This window comes from Calonectris borealis, chromosome 11 (assembly GCF_964195595.1).
Source record: "Calonectris borealis chromosome 11, bCalBor7.hap1.2, whole genome shotgun sequence".
In the NCBI taxonomy this organism is placed as follows: domain Eukaryota; kingdom Metazoa; phylum Chordata; class Aves; order Procellariiformes; family Procellariidae; genus Calonectris; species Calonectris borealis.
Window position 1 is genome coordinate 11,665,595 of NC_134322.1, and position 21,514 is coordinate 11,687,108.

At 38.4% G+C, this 21,514-nt stretch overlaps 2 protein-coding genes across 12 annotated transcripts in view; both read right to left on the reverse strand.

The window, feature by feature from the left end:
- The window catches only part of HDC (histidine decarboxylase), a 12,465-nt gene extending 361 nt beyond the window's left edge, over nt 1–12,104 (reverse strand). The window contains exons 1-12 of one of the 4 annotated variants that reach the window (XM_075159985.1): nt 11,996–12,104; nt 10,973–11,145; nt 9,785–9,898; nt 8,256–8,378; nt 7,284–7,418; nt 6,205–6,348; nt 5,885–5,951; nt 4,875–5,037; nt 4,682–4,772; nt 3,403–3,501; nt 2,604–2,705; nt 294–2,406 (exon numbers count right to left, since the gene is read on the reverse strand). In XM_075159985.1, coding sequence (XP_075016086.1) covers nt 1,651–2,406; nt 2,604–2,705; nt 3,403–3,501; nt 4,682–4,772; nt 4,875–5,037; nt 5,885–5,951; nt 6,205–6,348; nt 7,284–7,418; nt 8,256–8,378; nt 9,785–9,898; nt 10,973–11,145; nt 11,996–12,023 — 1,995 coding nt within the window. In that variant the 5' untranslated portion in view covers nt 12,024–12,104 and the 3' untranslated portion in view covers nt 294–1,650. Of the gene's footprint in view, nt 1–293; nt 2,407–2,603; nt 2,706–3,402; nt 3,502–4,681; nt 4,773–4,874; nt 5,038–5,884; nt 5,952–6,204; nt 6,349–7,283; nt 7,419–8,255; nt 8,379–9,784; nt 9,899–10,572; nt 10,688–10,972; nt 11,146–11,995 lie in introns of those variants that run through there. The other 3 variants (XM_075159988.1, XM_075159986.1, XM_075159987.1) reach the window with 3 other exon arrangements.
- The window catches only part of GABPB1 (GA binding protein transcription factor subunit beta 1), a 27,706-nt gene continuing 18,186 nt past the window's right edge, over nt 11,995–21,514 (reverse strand). For 7 of the 8 annotated variants that reach the window (XM_075159994.1, XM_075159990.1, XM_075159995.1 and 4 more), the window contains exon 9: nt 14,905–16,699. In XM_075159994.1, coding sequence (XP_075016095.1) covers nt 16,547–16,699 — 153 coding nt within the window. In that variant the 3' untranslated portion in view covers nt 14,905–16,546. Of the gene's footprint in view, nt 13,084–14,904; nt 16,700–21,514 lie in introns of those variants that run through there. The other variant, XR_012675221.1, reaches the window with a different exon arrangement.

Sequence of the window (21,514 nt, forward strand, 5' to 3'; positions counted from 1 at the left end):
CTTCTCCTCTCCTTCATACTTTGAATCTTACCTACCTTCCTACTGTGTATGGATGTATTGTTAATGTTGTGAATGTTAATATTGTGCACCTAAGCAGGTGAAAATGGTACAATATAAGACATCTTTACGCAAATACATTTATATTAAAGGGTGATCCACTGCATTAGTAAGAATTACATCCCTAAGTCAAAACACAAAACTCATTACAAAGACCATTAATGAAGCTGTCTCAAATTAACTAACAGTTGTCTCAAATTAACTAATCAAAAAAAAAATCTGTATTATATGCTTACATTAACTTTTATCCATTGCAGCAGAGATGCCCTCTTATTTTTTATGCACCAAATAATACATAGACAGAATGAGAACAATTTATAAGAACTAAGATGTATTTTCCTTCGGGTGCAAATAGAGTAATGCAAATAATAAAGTGTGGCTTAGATTTCCCTAGGATTTAAAAAAAGGCAAATAATATTACAGAATGGAATAAAATAAATCTGTTCTTACTGGAAAGGGCAAACAGGCCAAATTTTACTGCTCCTTGTAACACATGCCTCAATATACCCCACTGTGAGTTTAGCTGATGTTGTGTAAAGGTATGGAAATTGTTCTGATTAGCAAGACTCATTGTTCATATAACTTGAGAATAGTTATACCGGGTCAGACTGAAGATCCATCTGCCTTCAAGATGGGGTGATTGTAGATCTCTGGAAACAACTATGAAGAAGGCAGCAAGCATCTCGCAGTGCTTTCCCGGAATAATCTTCTAGCAATCATCATGCTTCCTGACTCTGAATTTAAAGCCGCCCTCAATAGAATTTTCTCCCCCCAGTTTTTTTAATTATTCTTGAAAAATATGTAAAATCATTGGCCTCTTGTAGCAATAAGTTTGTTTGCTGCATAGAGACCTTTTCTTCTGTAATGCCCCTTAGTTCTTCTGATATGAGAAAGGGTGAAATATCATTCCTACTCTCTTTCCCCATGCACTTGTGATTTACAGATCTTAGGTAATGCTGAGAAAAGTGCTTAGCAAGGGCAACTGCTCTTGCAACATGGTTGCATAGAGCCTCCTGTGCACTGTAACTGATAGCACAGATGGGACAGCAGGGCTGCTGCGTGCTTAAACTCGAGTAGTTTTAAAATTGCCCTCATCCAGCAAAATGTCTTAGAGGTTACATCCTTCTTTTTGCACAGTTCAGAATTGATGTTGGCATTGTCTGCACACACAGATCATCACAGCACTCTAGAGAGTTTAAGTCAAGGTCTTGAAAAAAAAAAACCAAAACATCAAGGGTGCAAATAGAGAGCTAAATTGTTTACCCCCTACTGAGGCCAGCATATTTTGTCAAAATGGTTCTAGCCTACCAGCTAGAAACTGTCCATTACCAGGACTGATAAGGCAGAAATTGGCATTTCCTTTACCACAGTCTACAATCCAGAGTGTTTCATGTTATATGCCTACAAGATTTATTTGACATTTTAATCTATAAATACACAAGGTTTCCACCAGTAAAAGCACAGGAATTTTCTCAGTGGTCATTGCCACTGCTTACATATTGAACAAAATAACATGTAGTATTGCATACGAATAAGCAAACTTTGGTTCTCTTTCCACCTGGAGAGGTCTTAAGGACCAATCTCTTTTACTTGTTAAACAATGGCTTGCAGAGGACAACAAGGCAGCTGAAGGCCACACTGAATGCTACACTCTGGAAAGCTTGGGACACTGTAGAACTTAATTAGTTTTTTGAAGGCACTTTTTTTGAGCATCATCACCTCTTCAGGCAGCCTGGAAAGAATTGTGGCATTTGCATGAGACTCCTTGTCAGTGGCTGCTGCTTTGAGGTTACATTGCTCAAGACCACCAGTCATGGGCACACTGTTGCAGCTAAGGGAACGTGCTGTCTTTTTCTTGCCTTGAACAGATAAATAATTGAATAAAAAAGAGGTTAACTTATGTTTGGTAACATCTTGGACATCTGGAAAACAGTCATCTAGAGGGTCCCCTTGACCTTTCACTTGTTCACTAATCACGCACGTACTGGGACTTACTGCTAACTTCTTAGGCTGAACTACTATTTTTCTGGAAGGTGTTTTGTATTTTTCTCCATCTAGATAAAGCTGAGAAGCACTACTAGTGGCATCAGAACTAGGCTTAACTATCGTATTAGGGATTCCTGCCCCATCACCAGAATTGATGCAGTGCAACCCATAATTCTGGCTAACAATTTGGGCTGCAGTGTGTTGAATGATGTTCCAGTCTTGCAGAATATCTTCCCTGGTTGTGAACTGAGATGTTACAGTAAAGCGAATGATGAACTTGTCGTGAATGGTTGCTGGAATAAGGAAGAGCCTGCCAGAACTGCTTAGTTCTTTCAGGAGTTTTTCTGTCAGCCAGTTGGGACCCTGTTTTAAATATGAATAAGAAAAAAAACAAAACAAAAACAACCTATAGTTAGAATTTCCAGTGACATCCAAATGTCTCTGTAAGAATTCCAGCATTACAAATTCTTACATGAAAGTTTATTCACAGTTAATGTCTGGGTAGAGATCAGTTGTGGTCAATTCATTCCAAAGAGACATGCAAAAAGCCCAATCTTTACCTTTAAACGAAATACAACTAGTCCAAGATGCCTCTTGGCAGGAATTTCAAAGAGTGGATCACTTTTAACCAACGATTCAAAGAATTTGGCTGTTTCAGTACCCTATAATTAAGGCAAAAAAGCAGTTATGTATTGGTTTATCCCAAACCCACTGTAAGACACTAAATTAAGTAGTTAAAAAGAATTCCTTTCCTTACTAAAACACATCATTCCAATGCATGAATGGTAGTAAACAGAAGAATGACAACAAAGCTAAGAATTTTAAAGTCTGTCTCTATTTGCCCAAACCCTCGACAGTAACAACAGTAACTGGACTATACGTAGGAATTTTCTAGAAGGTTTGAAAACAGAATGTGCCTTCTCAAATTAGAGTCCTTTTGCGGCAACCATTGATCCACAATATGATCCCTTGTATTTACACTCCATCAAAGACTTAAGCCTGTAAATTTTCATAGCAATGGGTTCAGCCATCCATCACAGCCTGCCTCCCAAACAGCTGCCACTTCGCCTCAAAGAAAGCTTCTACAGATTAGTACTCAATAATGTGCAGAAGGCATTGACTTACCGACTCTCTTTCCATTGCCTATTGCTTCCAAGAAGGGTACAGGAAATGTTTTGTCTATACAGTCAATCTTTACAGATTACTTAAGAGTAAAAATCAGCACGCATTTAGCGTTCACATGCAAGCTTTGTGTGTGAGAGGATTTCCATTACTTATCTTTGAATCACTGTATTTATTAAACTCAGCTACCAATAAATGAATATAATACATTTATGCTTGCACTGTTAATTCACATACTTGTCGGACATGAGCTTGAAGCTTTTTCACCCCAAATGAACGAATCACAAACCACAGCTTCAAAGAACGAAATCGACGACTCAGGGGAATTTGCCAGTGCTGTGAAAACACAACAGTGTATCAACGGGTGCAAAAATAACAGAAAGGAGTGTCCCCTTACACTGCTACGGCTGTTGCCTCAGACTCAGGTCAGAAATCTCCGTTGACACAAATAATTTCATACTACTGAAAATCTGCTAAGCCTAGGAAATAGCCATCAAAGAAACACTATGTCTACCTACTTTTCAGTTATTTGCAAAAATAAGATTTTGGCTATTCCCCTTAATCTACGGCCTAGACATGCTTAGAATTTTTAGTTAATTACCAGCTAATAACAAAACCTTTTTGCGTTTAAAGAGCATTATCAATTTTAAGATGTGTCCATTTACACTTTAGGACGGAGTGCTTACTTCAGTTCCTGTAATTTGCATATTTAAGTGCCATCCTGAACGTTTTCCCAAATCAACTATAAACAGCGAGAGTTGATATAGGGGTAGACCCTTCCAGAGGAAGTAACGCCTACTGCATGGAAAAGAGTGACAAAACGTAAAGGAATACTTCTAGGGAGCGACACAATTACATGCAGGGTCCTATTTAACCACAAGAGGGACTCATTGATACATTTTTCCCCCCTCCTCTACACTCACATTCTCTAGTGAAAAGCACTATTGATTTCAAGAAAACAATTATCTTTTCAGGACTAGGGTGAGATCATAGCAGAAACAATTGGCAGTGAATATTCTTTTGTTTTACTGGATTGAAATCTGCTGTAAGATGGATCTAAAGTGAAATGCCTCTTAGCTCCCCTATGAATACCTTAATCTGAAGAAAAATGTAACACATTCTACTGCTGTTTCAGAGCATGGTGTTTCCATTGTTTACTCCTTTCTCTTATTTATTACAAGAAAACCAGCCAAAATGCTATCAGTAGAAATTACTTCAGCAACGCGATGCATAGAAATGACCCTTCTAACTAAGAAGGCAAGGCTGGATCCCTATCTGTAAAAATCTTAAGTACTTCAATCGCTATGTCTGAAAGCAATTTTATAATTAATTTTCATAACCAGGGCTCACTTCAAAGTTTTACTATTTAATCTGCATTAGAATGTCTGTATAATTGGTTTTACGCTTTTATGTAATAAGACCAGCTATAAGATAAGCACACTCCAGAGTGTGAGGAATTTCGCATTCTGTTTGAACATTTTATAGGCAATTTAAAATATCAACTCAAATAACTTACCATGAAATCAACAGCAGCTCCTGAATTGGGATGTCTGAGGTAGACAGGGTTAACACTGAAGGTTTGATGTAACTTGTATTTATCTTTAACCCTATCAATTGTAGAATGAACTGTATTTAGCAAAGAATTGTGCAGAGAAAGACTTTGCAATTTGCATGCTATCCTTTTGGTGTTGTGTTTTGCCTTTACTCACCAAAATCCAGTGCAGTCAAAATGAACCATCATCCATTTAGAAGGGTTAAAAGTAAAGGAATCTGCATATTCAATTCCATCCAAGAACAATCGAAATTCAGGACATACAAATGCTGTTCCTGCATATGCAGCATCAATATGAAGCCAGAGTCCCTCAGCATCACCTGTTGGAATTGAAATTGTTGTTACGTAAGGGACATAAGGAATCAAAGTACATGGTTAATCTCTCCTCTCTGAAAACTACGTGCATGTTTTTGCAGGAGGCGGACAGGCTGACAATAAATAGCAAGCAAGACAAACAATTGACAATATAGTTTTATTCTAAAGTTGTGGATTCAGAACCCTAAAATATAGGATAATGCTGAAATCAGATGGACTCTATAACAAAATTCACTATTCATATTTCATGAGTGAGGCTTTTTAACGTTTGATTTCTCTCACCTGCCTTTTTACTACGTAAAATTCCCAGTACAATTCAGTTGCACAAAGCCAGAATAAAGACATGGTGGCAAGCAAAAAGATCTCTATCGAGAGACAGAAGCCATACTCTGACCCATAAGAGAAAGTGCCGCAGGTCTTCAGCAGCTACTTGTCAGAATTTATGCTGGAATAGAATCTGCAACCATGTCAAATTTACCTATTGAACTGGTGGCTACAAAGGATGTCCTACCAACCGCTACCTTCAAACCTTTGCTAGGTTAAATATTTATGTATCCATCCTACAACAGTACTGAACTCTGTACTGTACAGTCTGTATTCCCTGAGTAACCACATTAAAGATTTATCAGTTGGCAAATTTCATCCATCTTGAATAGAATGTATTTTAACATCCTAATCTAAATCTTAGAGAAATCACTGCAAAGTCTTGCGCTGACTCCACTGATCTTTGAGACACATCTGAAAAACTCAGCTGATTAGTGTTTCTACTGTCCTTGGTTTTGGCATGAAAAATTCTCCTACTATCTTTTCTGTGCTATCATAGTTTAAAACCAGGAAAAAAGAGACACTTACAAATTGGACCCAGTTCTGAGAGATTGTCAAAAGCACAGACACCAGTTGTACCCAACGTTGCACAAACCTAGAAGAAAACAAACCTGTTAAGATGGCATTTTTTTAATAAATGGATGCAACATTTTGAAAATGGAAAGGCTATCATATACAGTCAAAATGACATTAAAATTTTTTTGTTCAATAAAACAGAAATTCTTGTATACATTTTAACCTTCAGCTAATGTATTTTGACACAATAAGAAACGTTTCAGATGTAATTTTGTGATGACATTAAGAATACAACACTATGTCAATAGCCCCAACCAGAAAGTTGAACATACAAAGACTGGCACTAGGCCTTTCTTTCTGTCTTCTGCAATGGCTTTCTTCAAAGTTTCACCTCTGAGGGAAAAGTTCTCATCCACAGGCAGAAATTTCATCTTCACAAGAGAAATCAAGCCAGCCTTTTCTACAGAAGAATGCGCCTTTAAAAAAAGAAACAGTAAAAAAGCAAGCTCTGAGGCTGAACAGCTGTGATAAGTTACGGCCTTATAAAAGACAGTGGTTTCAGAAAAAGCAGAGGTAAAATCCTTGTTATAATCCATATTAATACAAGTCTGAAAGTTTCTTCTTTGTGAATAACTAAAAGAAATAATACACTGTAATTCCAAGGAATGCTTATGCTCCATTTATTTGGGTACTGGTCTCTAAAATGTAATAATAGGCATCCTTACCTTGTGTTTGGAGGGCCATTCATCAAAACTCAGATCTTAAAGGACCCTCTAGAAATGGACCAACCTCAGTTTATTCCCTCCTCCCTGCCATAAGAAGATAAAACCCCTGAAGTATGCCTACTTCTGGGCTGGGGTAGACCAAAACCCCTCACAAGAAAAAGCCCTTCTAGTTATACTGAGAGAGAACCAGTATGAGTCTCTCTCCTGTTGCGGTTTTCACAGGGGAATACGATTGTTCAGTTCAGGAGCCCAAGGACAGAACAGGTTTGCCGGCAGGGTCACAGCACTCTGTGGATGTTCCCTCCAAGAACAAGCACAGAGGCCTAGAGCCGAGACCACAACCAGGAGCAGCACTGAGGTGCCTGTCTCCGAGTGGAAGGAGGCTGTGAAGAAACAAGATCTGAAGCAGACGAGATCAGCACCTAGTTACTGGAGTAAGGCTCTGTGAAAAACAGGAAGAAATGAGTCATCCGAAACAGTCTCTTGAGGACTGCCGGGACCCTACAAAACCTCATCTCACACTGATTTCGTTTCCCCATCTGCAGAAAGCAACATTCGAGGGATTCGTTCATGCTTGAGGCATTCACATTCGTGTTTCTCTCTTGGTACAGAAATGGGAGAGCACGTTGCATGGTCTGGGAGAGACAGCAGAAGTGAATTTGTTTTCTTTGTAACATAAGACCTACTTGATCAGACGCATAAGCGATGAGGCGAGAATTGAGTGAGGATTCATCAGTGTCTGGCTCAGAAAGCTTCATCTCCAGAATTTTGTTTTTCCGTGCTGCCAGCAGTGCAACCAAGGTTGACTCACTCACAGTGCTCTGCAAAGAGATTGCTCATTTACTGCAACATACTGCTACGATATCGCTATTTTCTCAGGGAGTTACTGAAGTCATTGAAGTGCTCAGCTGCCCACCCCCTCTTATTTCTGCTACCGCTTTTGGGGGTGCAGTGGGCAGTCACCAGCTGAGGAGCAGCCCTCTGGGCCAGCAACACAAAACAAAGCCTTTTAACTGCTGTATATTTTTAACGTGCAGGACTGAGTTGGGGGGAGTAAATAAATCACATTTTCCTTTTGTTCTGCTACAGCTAAAATGTAGGATCTCCCACAAAAATGACAAACCTGAGCAAAGCTCCTGATAACACAGACCTCGGCACTGATTCCAGGGGATTCTTGCTTAGGCCTTACAAAAGGAGCTGAAGGTTCAGGCCTTGATCTTGCAACTCTCAGAGACAGAAAGTAGACATGAGAAAAAGGAAAAACAATTTCTTGTATGGCTAAGGGCTGCTGGCGGAAGGACAGTGACGAGGATTACTTCTCGAATTATGTAAGTATCACTTTAGTGAATAATTTGGTGATGTGAAACAGACTGAAGAAACCAAATCTGACTCTCATTTATCCTTAGTAAGGCCACAAGAGTACCTGCTCCTTGTCCATAACACAATTGGGACTAAAAGCAATAGCAATTCCTATTCTATAATCTTTCATATTTAATACTAAAATTTGGGAAAGCAATGTCAAATTGGGATTTGTCTCTATTCAGACCCATAGAGCAAATCTTGTTGGTTTTGTTTGCCTCCAGGAAAGCTATCACCCAGAGGGAAATTCACTTGAGTGAAAACAAAATGTTGATGAGGCCACCTCTGACCTCCCCTACCTGTAATACTCCTCCGCCCACACTGTCAGGATGGTGGTGCAGGAATTTATCTGGAAGGCCCAGCATTTTAGCCAACCAATCCATCACATTCATTTCCAGTTCTGTACAGGCTGGACTGGAGGCCTAGCAAAATAAAAAAAAAAAGACAATGAGGCTGTAATTCATCCTGCAAACACAGTAGGAGTATAACCCTTAGAGTAAACCACATATCGCATTTTAATTAATAGCTATTAAAACTTTTTAATTGCCTTGGGAGAAATCTCACCTAGATGCAACAAAGGCAGATGACAAGCTTTGTAGCATTGGATATATAAGCAGCTAACTGTGTAATGCTATGGCCCATACCTAGCAGAACACAACGCTATTGTAATAAAAATTATGTTGTTTGGTGAGTTCTGTAATACAGACCTCTATGTCAAGGTGCAGTTGAGGGTGAGCCCCGGGTACCTTGCTCATTACCAGTTGCTCTCTTGGAACACCAAATACAGAGACTCTCGCCAACCTCCTTAGAATGCTCTCTCCAGATTACCTGCATCACCTCAGTGTTGAGCTTCTGAACTATCAATAATTTTAGAGTCATTAAAAAAAAAAATCACATTGAGCCATTTGAGACAAAACCGTGGAACTGCAATTCACCACACAAGTGCATGCTCTTGGTCCCTAAAGAGAAAGGGCACTGATCCATCTTCCAACTGAGCGTTAAGGGAGGCTTTTTGAAGAGCGCCAAAAGAAAGATGAAAGCTGTTCCGCAGTGTCCAGCCTTCCACTTATGAAAGAATCGGTTTACACTGCAAACTTAACAGAAATGTATCAAAACTAGACTGAGGGCATGGAAATGGACGTTTCTGTGTATGCAGTAAGCTAATCTGATACAACTACATGGGGACCATAACCATCAATTTCTTATAGGTTTATGAGCTTCTGCTGCTTTCTTATGCGGAGACATACATCTAAAAATCTGGGCAACTTCACCACTGGGGAAACCATTGGCTTCAGAACACGACTGAGTTATGTAGAGCCATAACCAAGCAGCGCTGTGTAGCTGCTGCAGGAGGATACAAAATACTCAGATATTCTGGGACAGGCCACCAAGCAATTATTTTCAGAAGAGGAAAAATAGGAAATGTGTTCTCTCAAAGGAGCAGAAGAACTGGAATGGGGCCCAACCTAGCCTGCAGCCATGGATGGTGGCTGCTCTATTGCCTACAGTGCTTGTGTAACAGTCTTGGCACTGAGACTAGATGACAGGGAACAATGTTCACAGTGGGATATGCAAAGAATTAGAAAACAGACATTTCTAGTGGTATATTTTCTTCATTCACCTCTTACTACTGGGTAATGTTTGCTCTTATATATTCTATTCATTTATTTATTCATTCGTGACATTTTTCATTTATGCAAACAACATACAATTGGTTGAAGTAAATAATTATCCTGACTCACAGAACAAGAAAGAATGACTATGACCTGCTCCTGCATAATACACACAGGAGATGAATATCTAAAGTAACAAAAAAAAAAAAATTTACCCATGTGAATCCCAAGCAGTTAATTGCATCAGCCAACATATCTCCAAGGAGTGAAGGCCAGGAAGTAAGAGCTGGGAAGTAGGCATGCATGTGTGGACTTTGCCAATGGACTACCTAGAACAAAATTATCTACAAGTTAAGTCTGAAAATGTGACAAAATTCTGCATGAGATGTAGTGATTAGCATCTGTTTAAAGTGATGGAGAAGGATCACAGCAACATAATATGTGCAATTATAGATCTGCTAGCAGAAAGCTACAGAGATAACATCAACAGGAGTGCAGCACTAGCAAATGATAACACTGTGTCGTTATTAGATAAATTCCAAATTATAGCAAAAGCATTTATCTGAATTAAACAGATACAGGCAGACAAAGATTCTGAACAGGAAAGAATGGTTTTCTGAACATTGCACAGAGTCAGAAAAATTCATTGAAATATTTTTCTTTATAAGGGGAATCCTTGCAACAAAGTTGCTCTTGCTCATTTCGTCAAACAACAGCTTGCCTTTAGCTACACACAGCAATTTACAATTATATAGGCCCCCTCTGTACACCTGAAGGAGCTTTTATGTGGGACACCAGGGAAGCATATTTAATGTGAATACCTCTCCTACATCAGACCAAGTTTCTGCAAACATCTATAAAGAAAATTTTAAAACAGACTTTGAAACAGCTTCTTACAGAAAATGTTTAGTTAGGTAATACGAACTCCCTTAGCAGAATCTGCAGTATTTACGTACAAGAGGAAGGAGACCTTTACTTTCAAAGAGCAGGAGACAAGTCTTACGTGTACATGACCTTGGGCAAGAGATGTTTCACCTTGCTGTGCCCGAGTTTCCACATCTCTGAAATTGAGATGATGTAGTTCAGCAGGTAGAGGCCTCGTGAAGCTAAATTCACCACTGTCAGAAAATCATTGTTTCCCTCTAAGCAAACATGAGTTATTCTTAATGTATAAAATACTTCAAAAATACATTCAGTCTATCCCCTAATATTGTAGTTAGGAACACAACAGTAATCTCCAGAATCGTTCTGTGGACATAATGTCTACAAGACTTATTCTACATTTTGGGTGCTTTACTTATTTAGATAAGTGTTCTGCAGAATCTGTGCATTCCCGGATTTGGTGTTCACCCCAGGTAGCAATGGCTTTTCCATCACTTTAAAGATTATACTTTATTTCTTACCCCGGGCATAATAATCTTCTCTATATCTCCAAAGATGTTGTCCCAGCTGTCTGGGTCCATCGGGGCGGCATCCGGCAACTGGGCTCTCATGTAACCTGGCTGTACATCAGGAGTCACCCGCCTCTCTCTCACATTGCTCAGGTACTGGCAAATGTAATCCACCATCTCTTTTCCTGGAAGAGGCAAACCAGTGCTTTGAGTTTCGATTGCAGGAGAACTAACTAGTAGTACTAGCACTTCATGCAATCTGTCATTAACATTGGACAGGGCTTGGAATACTGCTCCCAGGATAGCCACAGGAACTAACCTTCCTCCTATACCCTACTTGTACCAGCTAATAACGTAGGGACACGGCTTCTAGAACAGGCTTCACGGGGACAGAACAGATTCACAGGGTTATTTCAGTGTTGTCATTGAATAGTTCAAATGTACCTTTAGAATACAATCATGGTACAAGTACAGACTGTTTGATTACTGAGAGGATAGACAGATTTTCTTGCCTACAAATTAACTGAAAGTGCATTTCACAGAAATTAAATTTTCATAATGCCCCATGCTTCCCTGTTACCATAGCATACCCCCTTTTGCATCCTCTGAAAAAGGATGCGCAGCACCACACCTTTTCTCCACTTTTTAGCCAATCTCCTCCAGCCCTGGGACCAAAGTTCGCTCCCCATCTCCAGAACTGTGCCAGTACCACTGAAGTTTCATGGTGTCAGTCAGGGAAGAGCCACTGTGCATAACCCCTTAGCACAAGTTTATTCAGAATCAGTTTTGTAGCTTTCCCACAGTATTTTAAATGTAAGACCAAAAAGCCTAAGTCATCCACTGACTCTAAATCCATTAATTTAAACTCAACCCTGGGACACATTTTTGTCTGTCTCAGCAGATCTAAGTCTCAAGGACATGTGTGCAAATAGAGAGCATATAGCCTATCCTAATTTTGGGTACCGCTCCCAGCCCTACAACAGTTGACCTCCGTGAGCAAATGCTCCCTGTTTCCAAGAGCAGAGAATCACTCACCTCTCCGTCTGTACTCCTCAGGCTCCATACTGATTCCTTCTAAAAGCACCTCTTCAAACCTGGGCCACGACCTTTCGGGAGCTGTGGGCAGTTTGGTCTGGTGCCCCGCTAGCTGCTTCACCTTTTATAGCTCCCTTTATCTCTCAGACTCACGCATTCTGGAAAAGGTTTAATGTAGGCAGGTTATTGGCGAGTGTTTATCTAACTCCTCCCAACCGAGGGCTTTTGCAGTCTCTCGTATGTTCTCATCTGTGCTCTTTTGATGTGTAAGATAGTGTATCTCTAAGAGGAGCTGCCTCTGTGCTAACCCTTTCCCATTTTCAAACAATCTTTCAGAAGTCTCACAGTAATCCATGTCATGAATATAAGACACATCAACATCAGACTTGTGGGAGAGAAAAAGCTCAAGAGCTTCTAAAAACAAATAAAAGCAGCCATGTTAGTCTAGCACACCAAACTACTGTGCTAGCAGTAGTCATTAAAACAAGGCACCAGCACATAACAAATTTGACACTGCAGGCAGGTACTTTTCCTTTCTTTTTTTTTTTTTTTTTTAAAAAAAAAAGAATTGTAGGACTGAGTTTTCCCAAGAAGAGGTTATACCTGCATCCCCACAAGTCTTCAGTCCCTATGCTGTCAGTCCCTTGCTGCTAGAAGGAAAGGCATTACAATTATTGCCAGTTCCAGAACTGCAATACAAAGCAGCAATGATCCTCTTTGTGGATCTCCTGCCCTTCCAGATCAGACCAGGTTACACTGCAGGTGATGTTCCTCCACTGATACCACCCTAGACTGCTGAACTGGGAAAACACATCTTTTCCCCCCGCTGTGCTTGCTTTTCTCACATATGATATGCACAAGCACTGGGATTTGGCCTTGTATCTCCAGAATTCCTCAAAGTCCTCCACCTGGACTGTTCTCAGTTTGGAAGAACAGCCATGTAGATTCCCCCTCGTTGCAGCTTTAGGGCCTGGAAACACATCCTGACCTGTCCTTGGCAGCACGACCTTTGACACTGTACTCAATGTTGAGCGCTTATCATCTTCACCAGAAGGAACTCACTTGCTCTACGCTGATACCAGGCAGCCCTGGGAAAGGAGAGAGGTAGGACTTACGGACTAAGCACCAGAAAGAGAAATTATTACATAGTACAATATATGCTTGCCCTATTTTTGCTATACCCTAGGCTCCTGCTTAGGGCTGGCCCTGTTGGAGACAGGATACCAGGCTAGGCAGACCCTTCTTCTGGTACATGACGGCAGTTTCTCTGTTCTCACCATACAGAAGAGAACTGGCTGTCAGAGCAGCTTTGATTTTCTGCCTCGTACTATAATGCAGCCTAAACGGTTTCATTATTCTGGAAAGTTATGTTTTTCTCCACAGCGTACTTTCTGCAGAACAGTGTGAAAACCTTTCCTAGTTTCTGTTGTGATTAGATATTTAAGAACTGTTTCATAGATATGACAAAGATGCTCTGATACACACACATCAGATTAATATACTGAAATAAAAAAAAATTGATAAAAAAGGCATTGAAAGAAGAAGTGCAAGAAGTGCAGAAAAAAACATACTATCTGCATATTCATCTGCTTTATCTCACATTTCTCTGGAAACATTAGGAAAAAATTAACAAGCTGCCCACACACTTAATATCAATTTATGAACCTCTCTTGGCTTTACTGTAAAGGCTACCATAAAGGGGAACAAGGCAGGTGAGAAGGTTCTGGCATCAAGCACAGGGCCAACTCAGAAAGAGCTCAGAGTTCTCAAAAACTGCAATTCTAGCTCATTACAAGTAACTAATCCATCACTTTAATATACGGACGTCTGTTCAAAAAAAGCTGGTAGCTAATTACATTTATGATTTCAATTTAGAACAGCAAATAAGGAGCAATACTTTTAACAATGTTTTCAGAGCTAAACTACACAATAAATATTCCATGTGACATATACGCTACACCTTTGCTTAAAGGTGACAGTTTCATCAGGTTAGTTTCTCGTTCTGTGCAGAAGAGAACAAACAGCAGGCCCTGTTCGGAACTAGAATAAAATAGGTGATAATTAACTACAGGTAGGGTAAATATTGCTGGTGATGAATACATTTTTGTTATAGCTACCCTGCACTTGGACGGATTTTGTTACAGACAATGAGGAATAGAATATTTGCTCACAGGAAGCAGAATGAATAGAAAGGGTTCTTTTCATTGTTTGCTACAAAGGTCTGTGCCGTCAAAACCGTGGGAAATTCTCCATTTGGACGTGAACATTACCACTATCACTACTCGGACTAACGCTGAAATTCTTATCGTTATTAAGAGCTCACAGAGATTAAACTGTAGTTAAGTTTGTGGGATGTGAGGACACAAACATTATTTTGATCACAGAATAATTCAATTGGAGCAATGCCTAACCAGCACATTTAACTTGACTAACCGGTTCCTGCACTTGCTAGTGACATACTGGGTAGTTTCTGGAAAAAAAAAACCTAAAACATAGCAATTTCCAGTTAGTCACTGCACAAGGCTTGCTTCAAGTCCTAGCTAAGCATGATTATATCCTTGAAAACAATTCTTCTGAAAACCACCACCACAGATTTTCCATTTTTTATTATTTTTTGGGGTCAAATTTGCCAATCGGGATCAAATTTGCCAAATTTATACCAATACTAGGATATTTAGGATTTTTTCCTAACTGCCAATTCTATAAACTCAAGTCAAAGTTTGAAGAAGGAAGATTCTACTTCATATTGTATAATGCAATTCTTTCCCCACTCCTCCCTCCTACCTCTGAAGGTTATTCTAAGCCTAAAACTGCTTTTTCATATTTTTCTGAATACCTAACACAGCACAGCTTTGACCTTCTAATGCGCATGCAAAACAATTGAAATGGAATTGATTCTACACTATATATATGTGGAAAAGATATTTAATTGTAAAATAGAAAAAGTAGGCCAGAGTACAGTTTTAAGGGTAATTCTTCTGTGTACAGTATAGGTAAACTAGACTTTTTGCTTAAGTTTATATAAACAATTCCATAAGAGCAGTGAAACATGGAACAATAAAGCAAAGCACAGAGAGTTTTATCTTACAAAAAAGGAATCTGCACAGTAGTTCAAAATTTAATGTAACACAGCACTGAACAATCTTAAGGCAGCTCAGTCTAAGCACAGGACTAGAAGCCAGGAACTTCTGAGATCTATTCCCAGGTCTACCACAGATTCACGTGGTCTTGGGCCGGTCATTTAACACCCCCTGTGTTGCACTTATACCAGTTATAAAATTGAGACAATAACACTCACTTACCTGCCTCAGGCAGTACAGTAAGGGTTCTTTAAAAGATTTTACAGTGCTCTGAAGATGTAACATGCTATATGAATCCTAAGCATAATAGATCACTGCACAGACGCACACAAACACAGTATCACAGTGAAGAACAATGATGCTAGGTAACAGGAGCATCACTACAACATAAAAAAATTACTTGTCCAATTGCATAATTAAAATGCAAAAGTCCGTTTAGAAAAAAATGTATCGCTGAAATAATTTCAAGGCTATTGGGGAAACAACATCAATAGGAATATTCTAAAAGAACTACTATTTGTGTTCCAGTGGAGACATTCTTTTCTATTCATTACTGAACTTTAAAGTGTTTGTTCAGGAAAATTGTAAGACACAAAGTGAAGTTTCAATGCCTCCACTACCAAATTTTAAATTGCTTCTAATATGTAAATTAAGATTTTTTTTTGTTCTTTTTAATTACAAATTACATTCTTCCAAGAAATATACCATCCACAATAAAACTGGCTGCTAGCTTACTTCAAATGACCTAGAGGCTAAACATTTTTCTCATAATTTTTCTCATCTTTGCTGAAAAATACCTATGCAAGATGTATGTGTAGAAATTATAAAAACATGCAGCATATGTACAAACTGAAAAGTTTAAAAAATATTAGCTTCATATACATGTAAATCTACTTGGATATATCTGAAATTAAATATAAAAATTTCACCACCTAAAATAAAAAAAAACCAAAAATGGTTTTCAGAGAATCTGAGACAACTACTTAAAGCTGTACAAAGATTTCCACTTGGAAATGTCTTATTCAGAGAAGTTTAGGTTGTTACCATGTAGAAATAACTGTTAATTCATTTTGTCACATAATTCATTTTCGAGTTGTCAGCTTAAATCAACAACATCACCCTTAAAACTGTTCTGTTTTTCAGAAGTTAGATTCATACTAAAATCAAAAATTTCACAAAAACATTGGCTTCTTGTGTTTCTGGATCCGTTCAAAAAGATTTATCAACTCATTTTGAAACTGTAAAAAAACCAACTATTTACAGTATTTAATTTTAAATACTTTTCACAATTTCTAAATTCAGAGTTTTTATGTTACAAGAAATTCATCAGAGCTCACGGCATAAGTCCAGTTATCAACTTGTAGCATCTTCTCTATCATGTAATCCTGTGTCTGTACCTATATAGCGTACAGTTCAAGATTGTACTGCAGGTTTTTGAAAGTAACAGGCTTTGCAGTATGTTCATTTTTTATTAAACAGCTTCTTTATTAGTCTGGAGGCGGTTCATTGCCTCTAACTTCTGCCGATAGGCCTCTGCTTCTTGTTCTTTCTTTAGAAGCTGCTGACGATATTTTTGTGCTTCTCTGTTTGCCTCATCCAGCTGTTTCTGAAGAGTTTCTCTTTCCTATTAGAAACAGAACCAGCAATATTTTGTCAAACATGTATCAAATACAAGTTCAAATGGCAAATACTTTTCCTTTACATGCAGCTCAAGTGTTAAGGTATCATGGCAAAACTGTTCTTACTCAGGCAAACCTATATGAATGCTGCTGTGTAAATTAGACACAAACTATCACACCAGACAACTCCCCACAATAAGGCTTGAAGCGTAAACATAGTAAACCCAAGTTTCTTTAGCTGCAAAGACACCAAACAAGTCTTCACGGAAAAAGAGTGAAATAAAAAAGTGGGAGCATGGTGATCAAATACTAACATAATACATTAACATTTCTCCAATGATTCAATTCCTTTGTTACTTTTTAAAATTGGAATCCAATCTAACAGGATTGTCCCTTTCTGTTGTATTTCTAATCAGACAGTATAATGAAAAACTGTTACCTAACAGCAGTTTGCACTGGAAAGTGACAACTGCCCACTAACCAAAATATACACATAACTGGTTTCTCAATGAAGTGATCTGAATGATTGATACTATGCAATCCAGAGGTATAATTACACCCCCAAGGACACCACATTTTTATGAATTAACAGGCATTTAGCTAGATAAGCTTTTTCAATTCAAAAGGAGTAACTTAAGGCTCCATCCTGCATACAAGTTTGTTGGGGGTGGCTATAAAATGGTTTCCAAGCAAAATAATACGGGAAATGCCACTTCCTATGAAGCTGCCTTAGGAACTAAGGGGAGTGTATTTCTATCTCCAGTGACGTAGGTACTGTCATTTTGCTTGAGGCTGCACTGAGTCCAATTGAAAAAGCAATTTGCTTGGAAAATAGTTTTGTTTTGATCTTCAACCAAATACCACTTCATTAAAGTGCATCATACTTTTATGAGTAATGTAGCATTTGATTTCAAATCATTCTTTCCACTGTAGTCGTTAAGTAGCCACAGGAGGGGGGTTGTCAGAGAAGCAAGCTATCTCCCAAAAAAACAAAACTCTTATCAAAAACTGAGACCCAGTGAAAATAAGTTGCCTTTTCACCTTATTCCCATCCCAGCAGTTCAGTATCACATTCCCATTTAATACCTCAAACACTTGTTAGAAGTTTCTGCCCCCACACCCCCGTAACAGCATCTCTATTCTTCACCTCTTTGATGCACTCACATATTTTCATGGTCAGAGCCTGAAAATACAAAATACTCTGCCTCCCTTCTACTTGCTACTGTTCTCAGTACTTGTCACAGTTACATTTAGCAGTCACATGCTGTGCTGAATGTGCTGGAATATAATGACATAGGTGATCAGATCATTGCTAACAGCAGCATCTGTATAGCAAAAACAACAGGTGAAGGAGAGATGTTATTAACAGGTTATAAAGACTAGCTATAATACGGAACAGAAGAAACTCCATTAAGTGCAACCTGATTTCACATAGGGCTTTAAGAGCTGAAGGAGACTTGCTAGGGTTTGCTTCATTTGGAGCATATGCTGATAAAATGAGAGCTCATCTGATCTTGCTTACTTATTTGAAAAGGAACTTCAGCTTCCACCTCTGAGAATTTGAATTCTGCTTTTTAAGCAACTTTTTGAACGGCCAACCCTTGTAGCAACTAGACTGACAAATGCTAAATGAACGGTGGAGCCTACATCTCAAAGGATCTGAAATACAACAATGATGTTCCAGCACCAGTCCAACCAAAACATACTATTTCTGCAAGTTATCTATGTAGTTTAAGGGGAGCCAACAGCTTACGTAAAACAGCCTCATGGAGTAGGAAGTTGGTGAAAAGAGCTTGAAGACAATTCTCAGGGAAGCAGTCAAAACAGTCGATCCTGCTACACGGGGAAAGCAACCCTTCCCTCTTGAGGACACTCAGCTCTGGGATATACTGAGCTGGGCATTATCTATCTCATGAATTTGTCACATAAAAAACATCAGAAATCTACTACTGGCAAGAAGCAAAGCTGCTCTATCTACTGGGCTGCAGAAGAGTAAGATCCACCAGTAGCTCACCGGCCAGTGGTTCTGTGATGCATTACAACAAGCAAGGTGCAATCACTACTATGGAGTGCGTGCAGACTGCAAACACTTGGGGGTGGAGAGGTTCTCGGACCACATCTTATGAGTATTTCCCACAGAAGAGAGAAATAGAGCCATGTACCCATAAGGAGTATAGCACATTAAGGAAGAGAGAGAAAAAAAGGAAAAAAAAAGTATCAGTGGCAGAGACAAGAAGCTAAAACCAGTATCTACCAGACAGACTAGCAATTCAAAGCATGTAGATTAGCCCAGCAACTAATAGGTGTAGTTTTTAGACAGTCATAGTCCTAATGCAAACAGAATGAGTCAAGGAATTGAGGCCAAGTATACTGTCTAACTAGGCAGTGGAAAGAAACCAATGCTTCTGGAGGAGCAATGTAGATCTACAGTGGACTGAACAGTGAAAATTGGTTCCTCAACTTTGACATCTAGAATAGGGAGGACTATATCTGGTCTATTAATTTCATCAAATCCAGAAAGTGTTCTTAGGGCATTCTTTAGAACACAACTGAAAGTGTTCTAATTATCTGAAGTCCTTTTGTATCAATATAAAAACCTACCCAGGTAAAAATCAAATTAGAGGATCCTGAGTGCTCTTAAGAAATTTCCCATCTTATCAGGGAATTTTCTCCATTATATGTAACTTTTCTGAACAGTCTATATATTGACAACAGGGACAACCATTACTAAAATAACCAAAACAAGCATTCTTTTTAACAGCAGAAAAAGCAGGGATATGAATTCACTAATACAATTAATTTCCAATTATTTAGTCTAATGAAATTATTGTCCTGGTTCTAATGTGTGTCACCTTTCAAACATGCAACATGAGAAAAACAGTCAAATTCAAGAATGAAAAGAAAAATCACTGTATGTTAATGAATTATGCATGAAAATGAAAAACAGTATCTATGTGAGGGTTTTTTTTTGCTGCAATCCTATGTTTAAAATATCAAACTGTTTAGGAAAACTACTATCGCTCTTCAAAATGAGCTGAAATGTTTGAACTTAACAGACCCAAAAGAGGGAAAAAAAAAAAAGAAAAATCAAAAAACACCACTACAGCTTTAGTTGCTCACAATACTTTCACAGGAAAGTTTGCCACCTCACATGAATGGGAGAATGTTCAACTTAAAGACTTCCAAACTACAGTTAACTGTTCATACACTATGAATTTAGAACAGCTGAAGAAAGCACTCTTAGCCTTGAATCAGCTCTTCATAATGAAATAAAGGAATGAATCACTAGTGAGGCAAAGAAACCAAACAATAAAGGTTTTCTACATTAAAAAAATATTTTAATGAAGGGAGGGGTCCCACTCCCTCCAAATTCAGGTATCTACCACCTTCTCTGATGATGAAGTTTGAAGTGAACCGACTTTATGTGCACTTCTTTAATGTCCCTGTGACCAAAGTGAGGTAGCACCATACCCCCTGTGAACCACAGTAAGGCTCCTGAAGTCAACTGGCCTCCACACAGAGGCAGAGGTCTGCACGTGCATTTCCAGTTGTACAGGCAGGGACAAAGTCAGTCATCAAAACTTGCACTTAAAAGTAACAGATAAAGTAACTCATTTAAACCAACTTCTTTCGATATTTGAGAAATGTGGTTAAAATATATAATTGAAACTGGTAATCCCCTTAAAAGAATTATTTGTACTGTTATACCAACTATCTGTAATTAGGAACAGGTCGATTTATTCCTTAACCAATCTAGATTTTTTTTCCTTCACCTAACAGAATTATTAAAATACTCAAGGAAACGTAATTTCCTTTAGGAATAATTCAGGCAGATGTTTAAAAGTGTGAACAAAAGAAATGCTTTTATTGTAACAGTCATACATTTAAAAAATGCAGCAAGAAAATTTCAACTGTCATGATAATCTGTAATGACCACAAAGCTGCAAAGGCCAAGTATTTGATGTGACAACTTAGGGACAGGGAAAGCAAGTGATGAAAGGTGGTAATTATTGTTATTAGACATGGATAACATATAGCACATACTGTACAATAAAAAGTATTCAATTAGGCACAATTCAATAATAGGAACAGAAGTTGGAGAATACATCCTTTGATAAATGAAATATCATGGAGTTGACAAAATGAGAACTTACAGCCTAGTCAAGGCAGACAGCAATTTTCATAAACTTTTGACCAAAACTGGTCAGCACAGTTAGAAGCAACAGAAGAAGGAATGAGATGGTTGACCTATTGTGGTTAATATAAAAAAAGTTATCATTTTAAATTGAATAGCTACATCTATTTGTCATACATAAAAAGCTCTCTTAATGTTGTTAGGTCTTCTGCACTATAATTTAAAACAAACAGGATGGTGTAAAGATGAACTGCTCCAAAATTAAAAAAAAAAAAAAAAAAAAAAAGAAAAAAAGGCCAGATAAAAATTCATAAACCCAGAATCTTACTGTTTCACATTTCCATTAACAGTTATCTAGATATAATGAATGGAAAGGAAACATTGCTAAAAATATGATCTCACAATCAGGACAAGCATGTGGTCGTAACAGAAAGATGAGGGTACAGTACACTCATTCACTGCTAGTAGAGTCAAGTTACTCGATAATGTATTGGTACCCAGTTTTAAAAACTAGCTAGTGATCTTAAAGGAAAAACAAAAAAATTAAGTTATCAAATACCGAAATAAGTGTCACTTTTACATGCATGACCAGAGAATGAAGCAAACAGCCCTCCTATATTCTTTTTACAACAACTTTGTAAAAGATGAATTCCAGTAACAGGGGAGACTGAACAAGTTATTGTTT